Here is a 9,415-nt window from a genome sequence, read left to right on the forward strand (position 1 = left end):
CAATGAAAAGCCTTGCAGTCTTGTGATGTACTGGATTGGAATATGCCTGACAATGACAGATTTTGCAATGTAAAGGTCCCGCAACTATTCACATGCAATGCTTAGAAGTATACAGGTGTAAATTCATTCTGATGGCTAGAATAATAATTAGTCTAGCCACTAGAATAAATGTAGGTGTATATGCACGCATGTTTACATACATTTAGGCACTTCTGCATCTACATTACTACAAAATTGCAACGCGAGACTGGGGCGTTTTGTTTTTACAGATCTGATTGCGACGCCCCGAATATGCTGCGCCCAATGGATGCATTGGCTATCATAGAACTGCGTTCAGATCCGTACAAAAAAAAAAATTAATTTTACACAAATCTAAATGTGACATTTGTACAGCGTGTGTGCAGGAGCCCTATTCAGTATTCTCACTGACTTGTAATATCAGAACTGATGCAGCCGAAAACCTGAAAGAGATGCAGTGGACATTTTCATCACCATTAAAGTATATATAAAGCCCAAACTTTTTAAATCATTTTGGATAGAGGAGAGGACTAAAACTGCTGTCATTTTTTTCTGCCACCTCTTTCTTATTACAGTGATATCCTCTCACTTCTTTTTGTGTAAACTCAACAGGAAGCGAGAGGAAATTTTTCCAATGAGAAGGAAATCTACTCTAAGTGCCAGTTCACACAGGGGCGGCTTCAAAGTTGCCCAACGCTCATCTGACTCGGAAGCAGCCCATGTACAGCGCGACTTTAGTGTGGCTTGAAAAACCACTACGGTATAGAAGTCAATGCAAGCCCCTTCGAAGTCGCCCCGAAGTAGTACAGGAACCTTTTTCTTGGGTCGCTCTTATTAGAACGGTTGCATTGCAATGCATGGAGTGTGACTTGTCAGGCGGCTAAGTCACCTGACAGGTCGCCCCAGTGTGAACCGGCACTAAGGCTCTTTCCACACCTGAGCATAGCAACTTTCAGGTTTTTTTTTTTTTTTACTTTTTGAGCACTTTCAGAAGTGTATTACAAGCGCTTTACAGCCTCAGCCATTTTTGTTTAGCCAATACAAAGCACTAGGGGTAGGAGAGGAGGAAGAAATTAAGGGAAGAGCTCCAGTTTGAGCAGAAACGTGCGACAAAAAGCTCAAGTCATGCATTTTCAGGCGTTTCTTTCTAAGTCTATAGGGCCAAAAAATGCTTGTAATCTGACAAAAAGAAGCTCATGTACTTTTCTGAGAGACAGGTGTTTTCCTTCAGGTGATAGAACGCTCATATGTGAACAGAGGTCATTGAAATGAATGGGATTTGGCTTGCTGAGTATTTTAGAGCTACAAGCTTCAAGCAGAAAATTGCTCAGGTGTGAACAGGACGAGAACAAGTGTCCCCATTAGAAGATTTCCCCCTTATTTCTGTACTGGTGGCAACATAAAATTTTGGATCTACCCTCACTTTCACTCCCAGAGCTAGACAATTAGAGAGTGAACGTCTCTAATGTGGACACAGACAGCAGCAGAAAACTGACAGTGGTTCTATCACTACTCTATCCAAATCTGAAAAAACATTTGCCATTATTTATACTTTTAGTTCACATTATTTATACTTGTTCACATACCGTGCTCCTGAAAACTTTGGCTCTCCGCAAGGGCACACAGAAAACAATTGTTTACTATGTGCCCTGTTCACACTTTAACACAGCCTTTGTGTGAGCTGCAGTAAAGAAATTTGCAACATGTCAAAGCATTTTTTCATCCTGCCCCACAGCTCACTGGTAGCTCTATTCCAGTTTGCATTTCTGCTCACCACAGCTCATCTGAGACGCAAAAATGAAAGAAATGTCAAACTGTGACATTTCAGTGGAGTTAAAGCTGTATTCCAGGGATGTTGTTTTTCTTTGCATTGTTACAGTGAACCAGCTCGGACCAGTGCAAATCTAGGTATACATGCATAGTTTTTTTTTTTTGTTTTTTTTTTTTTGGCGGGCTGAAAAAAAAAAAAAAAAAAAGATTCCCGCATCCACACAAGGGAGGTGGATGGTGGAATCACCCCTGCTGTGCCATTTTGTTCTGACAGTGGGGTAGTTGCTCTACCAATCGGCTTCTGTCAAACAGAGAGGGCCACACAGAGATCAAAATTTGTCTGGTCTCTGCTGAACCGAATTTCGATCTGTGTGAAGAAAGAAATAAAAGACCGCAGCTACAAATACTGTGCTGTCACCGCTGAGAGGGCTGACATCTTCCCCTGGTCTTTCTTCCGGGTTTGTGGGCTTTAGCGATGTGAGTGGCTGAAGCTGTGATGACATCACTCCCGCACATGTGCGTAGGAGCCCTTGGTTTCGGCACAAAGCTCTGAAGGTCCAGCATGGTATGCCAGACCTTCAGAGCACATGCGCCGGTGACCGGTGTAAACGGGCACATTTAGGAGATATTCATTCTACCTACAGGTAAGCCTTATTATAGGCTTACCTGTAGGTAAAAATCACACAGTGGGCATTACTACAGCTTTAATAAAAGGACGCTTATCTGTGCAGGGATCCAGCGCCGTCCTCGTCCGGGCCCATTCTTCAGGACCCCGGCGCTAGCAGGTTTACCGTGGAAAGCCATGTGTTATTCCCTGCAGCTTCCCACTGCGCATGTGCGTGACCTGCGATGTGCTTTTTGGATGGTCCCGCAGCCTTCTGGAACCTGTCCCAAAAGTTTGCGGGCAGCGGGGAGAACTTCTGGTGGAAGCGGCATGGTTATCTGACTGGATGTTGAGCAGGTACCTGTCAAAACCAGGTACTCGCAAACCTACCCGTCCAAAAAAAACTGCCAAAAGTAGAAGGGGGAGCATAAAGCAGAACTTCCTCTTTAGTGTATGTGTGTGTGTGTACAATGTATGTGCCATACCTACCCAACCCCTGTGAAAGCTGCACTATAACAGTCACCACATCTAGCCTGGTCCCGTGTTAAGTGGCTGCCCTGCTGCTAAGTGAACATAGGAGATGGCCTGCTTGTTACGGTCCCCATTCAGAGAACACTTTGCATTGTCTCAATGAATGCAAAGCGTTCTTTGATTGAATGAGGTGGAAATCATTTTGTTACCGCCCTACCCCTTCCAATCAGAAAATGCTTTGCATTCATTTAGAAAATGCAAAGTGTTCTCTGAATTGCACCCACACCAAGCAGGTGACCTCAAGTGTTCACTGAGGCCTGGAGCGGTTTCAGATGCGTCTTGGGTCTCACAGTCTCGCATGACAAGAGAAATGACATGGTTTTGATGGTGCCTGTTCACATCAATGCAGCACAGTGCGGTGTGATTTTGGGAAAGGCTCCTGTGCTACTTTGGTGGACCAAGCCCAAGCAGGACTTTTCCACAGCCTCTCCAAGCCTATGGAACTCCCTACCCCAATCTGTTCGTCTATCTCCTACTCTATTAGCTTTTAAACAATCCCTGAAATCCCACCTCTTCAGAGAAGCCTACCCTACCCACACCTAACAACTGTATTTTCATTTTGTCCATCTGATCATCCCCCACAACTACTACCCTATGTTCCACTTGACCCTCCCTTCTAGATAGTAAGCTCTAACGAGCAGAGCCCTCTGATCCCTCCTGTATTGAATTTTATTGTAATTGTACTGTCTTCTCTGATGTTGTAAAGCGCTGCGCAAACTGTTGGCGCTATTTAATCCTGTATAATAATAATAAGCAGCAAGGCATGGGACCCAGAAGCCAGTGGCAATCACTGTAATAACGGTGCCTACTACGGTGATTTCCAGCTTCCTACAGGTATGGTATATACTTAAAATGATCCACACTGACCCAATGTAACAAAAGCCATACCAAAGCCGAGATTTAGAAAAAAAAAGTAAAAAGTGCTCTGTGCTTTAATCTTTTCCCTGCCAGGTCCATACATCGTACGGACCTGACAGTGGAGGATTTTACACACAGAATTTGTGAGAAAAGTCCTGGACAGCCGCAATTTTTATTGATAAAAACGACAAAAATACATGCCACAACAAGAAGTACAGGAAACTGACGCGTTTCACACTATGTTTAGTGCTTAATCATAGCTTGGAGGGTTTTACACACAATCCATGGTGGCTACAGCCACAGGAATTGTATGTAAATATGACAAGCAGACCCCTATCTGTCAAATGGAAGCATTTCCACACACCTCCGGTAATGTGCCCCTGCCATGCATCCCGGGCTCTGCTTGCCAATCTATGGGCTTGGGACTGACATAGCAGGTCCTGCCAGGCAAATGGGAGGGAGCAGAGCTGACTCGTGTCTGCCCTCCTCCCTTCCTTGATGCTGACCCAGGAAGTGACATGTTTGACGTCACATCCAGGTCTGCCTCTCGGTGTCCACGGCCAGCATACCCAAGAAAGATTGTAAGGCAATGCGATCTGCAGCATATCCGGGAAGGAATGTAATGCAGCGTGATATGCAGCATACCCAGGAAGGAATGTAATGCAAAGCAATCTGCAGCATACCCGGGAAAGAATGTAAAGCAATGCGATCTGCATTGCATTAAATTCAGTGGAACACAGGGAAGACAACCAGGGTCTAAAAGGGAAAGAGAACCCGTCACCAATAAAAATCAACAAAAAGTCCCCTATGTGAAAAAAAAAAAAAAAAGTTAAAATTATACCCAAGCACATAAAATCCCTGCCAAACTTTTGAGGCCCCCCACCCCCACATATATGCACGTACGAATGTAAACGCACACATCAGGGGCACCTATGCAAGAAAACGCTTATTCGATACACATTACATATGGGCGCACACACCGGAATGAGAGTAATTTCAAAGCGTTGCCTATGGAAAATATAGGGTAGTGAAGTGTGTCGCCATTTCAAGAGTGCACGCAAATTTAAGGTTTGACCTGTTGCGAATCTATTTACTCGGTGCAACCTCGACTTTTATATTTTACCAAAAAAATTGAGTCATTTATTGCATTTGTGTGCCCTAGAATTAACTTTAGTGTATTTTTGAATAAAACTTTGCCTTTCCTAGACCTCTGCGTTAATATTGTGTGACATAAAAAATATGTTTTCTGAAAGCAATGTAATCTTCAGGCCTAAAATGACTTTTGTTTAAGCATGTGTGCAATAAAAAAATGCAAAAACGGCTCTGGCAGGGAAAGGGTGCGAGGTAGCGGCATCCAGAAGCGACTTTTTGGGCGTAGTGTGAACCAGTGGCGTCTTTGGCGCACAGCTCGGCATGTGGCAGAATGTTCCAGTACAGGACACCTTGCCATGATTAGAAGGAAGCAGGCTGACAGTTGTGTGCCATGGGGTGAGAAGGACTACTTGTAGGAACCTAGCACACTGTCCTGCCCCCCCCATACACTGCCCACACCCAGCTCTGTTCATATGCCCTCACCTAATCCTGAGGCTGTCTATTGAAATGCTGCGTGCAGTCATCCTCCATTCATCTCTGTCTCTCTCATCACTCATACTCACCCCAGGGTACTGATAAAGCCGCACACCGATCCCTCCGCGTACAGGGAGAGGATGTCCCCAATGTGGAGGAAGCTGGACATCTCATTCATGGTCACCTTGTAGTAGGGGGTCCCAGCAATGAAGTTCAGAGTGATGTATGGAGAGAAAACATAACAGGCTCAGCTCATACTCCTGTGACTGGCACTGCTCCTATGACTGGCACTGCTCCTGTCGGTGTGGGCACTGTGTAGAAGAGCACACCTCCCCGTCCTCTCCTCAGTCCTCACTGAATGTACAGGCTCGTCCTGGCGCCCTCTTATCAGGCTCTGCTCCTCTCACACTCCTCCTCCTCTCTCTTCTAGTCACCTGTACACAACCAGGAAGTTTTCTTCAATGCAAATAGTGTCTACACTACAGACACACCCCTGGGCTCCAGCACTGAGCACACTGAGCACTGAGCACACAGCTCATTAACTCCAGGCATGCTGCCTTCATCTCCTCCTCACATGTGTCCTTCCTCCCTCCTCACACAAAACTCACACTTCTTTCTAAAGGCACTTTTCATATCTGCACCATCTCTTCAAGGACTTGTGAACAATCAGCAATAGAAGAGCATGGGAAAGACATAGGGGTTGGTTTACTAAAAGCAAATGCACTCTTGCAAAGTACAGTTTCTCAAGTGCTTAGTAAGTGAGGTACAGGGGTTGGTTCACAAAAGGCATATAGAATGTGAACTTTTCAGAGTGCAGTTGCTCCAGAGCTTAGTAATTGAGGTTCAGGAGTTAATTTACTAAAGACCAATAGACTGTGCACTTTGCAAAGTGCAGTTGCTCCAAAGCTTAGTGACTGAGGTACAGAGGTTGATTTACTAAAGGCAAATATACAAGTGCATTTGCTTCAGAGCTTAGTAATTGAGGTACCAGGGTTGGTTTGCTAAGACCAATAGACCAGAGCTTAGTAATTGAGGTACAAGGGTTGATTTACTAAAGACCAATAGACCAGAACTGAGTATTTGAGGTACAGGGGTTGATTTACTAAAGACCAATAGACCAGAGCTTAGTAATTGAGCTACAGGGGTTGATTTACTAAAGACCAATAGACCAGAGCTTAGTAATTGAGATACAGGGGTTGATTTAATAAAGACCAATAGACCAGACCTTAGTAATTGAGTTAGAGGGGTTGGTTTACTGAAGACCAATAGACCAGAGCTTAGTAATTGAGGTACAGGGGTTGGTTAACTAAAGACCAATAGACCAGAGCTTAGTAATTGAGGTACAGGGGTTGGTTTACTATAGACCAGAGCTTAATAATTGAGGTACAGGGGTTGGTTTACTACAGACCAATAGACCAGAGCTTAATAACTGAGATACAGGGGTTTGTTTCCTAAAGACAAATAAGACTGCACTTTGTGGTTGCTCCAGAGCTTAGTAATTGAGGTACAGAGGTTGATTTACTAAAGACCAATAGACTGTGCACTCTTGCAAAGTGCAGTTGCTCTGGAGCTTAGTAAATGAGGTACAGGGGTTGATTTACTAAAGGCAAATAAGACTGGGTATTCTTTGCAAGCTTTACCTCATTTGTGCGCAATCACATGCAAGAAAAAAAACAAAAAAACAAAACAGCATTTGTGCTTGCACATGATTGTATGTCGGAAGTCAGCAGAGCTTTTGCTCATTCGCTAAGCTCTGGAGCAATGGCACTTGCAGAGTGCAACTGCAACCCCTGTACCTCAATTGCCTTTAGTAAATCAACCACAAAGCTTTACTTTACAAACAATACCCAATCACATGCAAGGAATGTTTTGTTTTTTTTTTCATTCCAATCGTTTGTTACTTGTAAAACCCTTCAATAAAAAGAACAATGCACGTAAAAACCAGTTAACAATTTTGTCACGCGGTGAGATCCTATATTGAGGAAATGATTTGCAAAAGTACATAAGACATATCAAGGTGTGAACAGATATGAATATTTCAAGCATTAAGCACTACTTGTAACCAGGAAGAAGGTTAGGGGTGCAGTCCAACACCCTCCAGACACCCCAATTGGGATCAAACTGTGTCCAGGATATAGACTACCCCCCACCCTCCTCTCCTTCTTCAAAAGTGTAGTTTCTGGTTGCGAACTATAATGGATCGTGGAATCAATATCAACAAATCAGCACATCCTGCAACGTACTGGTAATCACTTCGGGTGATAGCCAGAAGGAAGAGCTAAAGCAATGAAAAGGCAAGGGGACTAGGGTCTTCCAGTATTTAGGCCGAGAGTTGTGCAAATTCATCTGTTACAAAGTGGTGCCAACAGGACCATATCTTGGTGAATTTGGGTTGCATCTCTTTTGCTTGGTGGATAAGCTCCTCCATTTCTGCGGTGTTTGTTATGCATCAAAGCCACTCTGCTGTCGTGGAAGGGTTGGAATTACGCCAACTGAATGTTATGCACATTTTCGCTACGTTGATCATATGCATGGCTAGAGAGCGACCATATGTTTTTAGCAAAATGGAGGAGTGATGTAACAGGATTTGTGCCAGGGAGAAGTCTAAGGGGAATGCCATGATCTGGTTGGTAAGGCGATGGACTTCCATCCAGAATGGTTGGATTTGTGCACACATCCACCAGATGTGTAACAGTGAACCTTCAGCGTCGTTCCATCGCCAACATTTGGGTGAAACCTTTTCAATTGTGAGGGAGTCCTGTACCACCTTGAAAGAATTTTAAATCCATTTTCCTGGGTTTAAACATTAACTGTTTCTTTGTATATGCATGTGTATATATTTTCCAATTCCTCCTCTGTTAAGTTTATGGAGAGTTCTTGTTCCCATTTGGGGGTCATACGTCCTGGTATTGAGGTGATCTTATGTTTTAAACACACTTCTTTGTCGATGTGTAAGGTGTTACCTATTAAGGGGTGAGATTTACATGGTGGTACAGCATTTTTGCTAGCACTTGATTGGATGATGGAAGTCAGGCCAGCCATACACAGTGCAAATATCTGCAGGCAGTGCTGAATCTCGGCCAGTTCAGCAGGAAATTTGAACTGTTTATGGCCAGCCTAAGCTCTGGAGCAACTTCTAGACATGTGCAATTTGTTTCAGGTTTGAATACAAATTCGGACGAATGTTTGGTTATTCGGAGAGTCGGATGTATCCGGCTCTCTGAATGAAATAGTAACAAACAAACAGCAACAATTTATTTATTTGAAATCCGTTAAAACTCGTTTCATTTATTCGTTCTCTAACGAATTCCAACTTTTCAGAACGATTAGAATTCGGATCGGTCGAAAAACGATCGGCCGATTTGAATTCTGTGTGAAGAAATAGCTGGTGGGCCCGGGAAGCCGGTCACCCGTGTCCTTAACAACCATGAGTCATCATCTGTCAGCAGGCAATAGAAATATGTTTAGAAAAACGGCGTAGGGCCCAAAAAAAAGAAATAAAAAATAGTTTCCTGTGGTTTTTATTTTTTGACACTTTTTTGGTGAATGGGTGCGGGTACGATGTGCTGGAAACCCATTCACATGAGGGGGGGGTTGGATCTGGGGGCCCCTTGTTAAAGGTGCATCCAGATTCCAATAAGCCCCCCACGTGTAGACCCCAACAACCACAGCCCAGGGTTGTCGGGAAGAGGCCTTTGTCCCCATCCTCCACCCCAAAGCACCCACCTCCCCATGTTGAGGGTATGTAGCCTGGTATGGTTCAGGAGAGGGGGTGCTCGCTCGTTCCCCCCCTTTTATGACCTGCCAGGCTGTATGCTCGGATAAGGGTCTCGTATGATTTTTGGGGGGGAACCCACGCTTTTTTTTTTAATTTGGCATTGGGTTCCCCTTAATTCTATACCAGACCCGAAGGGCCTGGTATGGACTGGGGGGGGTTGCCTTCACTGTTTTTTTTAACGCTTTTCTATTTCCGGCATTCTTTATCTTTACATTCATCTGTCAGTGGGGAAGCCCACTGAGAGATAATGACTTTCAAAAGTGCACAATCTATTTGCCTTTAGTAAATCA

At 44.2% G+C, this 9,415-nt stretch overlaps 1 protein-coding gene across 3 annotated transcripts in view; it reads right to left on the bottom strand.

The window, feature by feature from the left end:
• ITPR3 (inositol 1,4,5-trisphosphate receptor type 3) overlaps positions 1-5,795 on the bottom strand; it is a 475,039-nt gene extending 469,244 nt beyond the window's left edge. For all 3 annotated transcript variants that reach the window (XM_073616048.1, XM_073616047.1, XM_073616046.1), the window contains exon 1: positions 5,437-5,795. In XM_073616048.1, coding sequence (XP_073472149.1) covers positions 5,437-5,525 — 89 coding nt within the window. In that variant the 5' untranslated portion in view covers positions 5,526-5,795. The remainder of the gene's footprint in view (positions 1-5,436) is intronic.
• Positions 5,796-9,415: the final 3,620 nt, after the last annotated feature.

Source organism: Aquarana catesbeiana, linkage group LG02 (genome assembly GCF_042186555.1).
Source record: "Aquarana catesbeiana isolate 2022-GZ linkage group LG02, ASM4218655v1, whole genome shotgun sequence".
Taxonomy (NCBI): domain Eukaryota; kingdom Metazoa; phylum Chordata; class Amphibia; order Anura; family Ranidae; genus Aquarana; species Aquarana catesbeiana.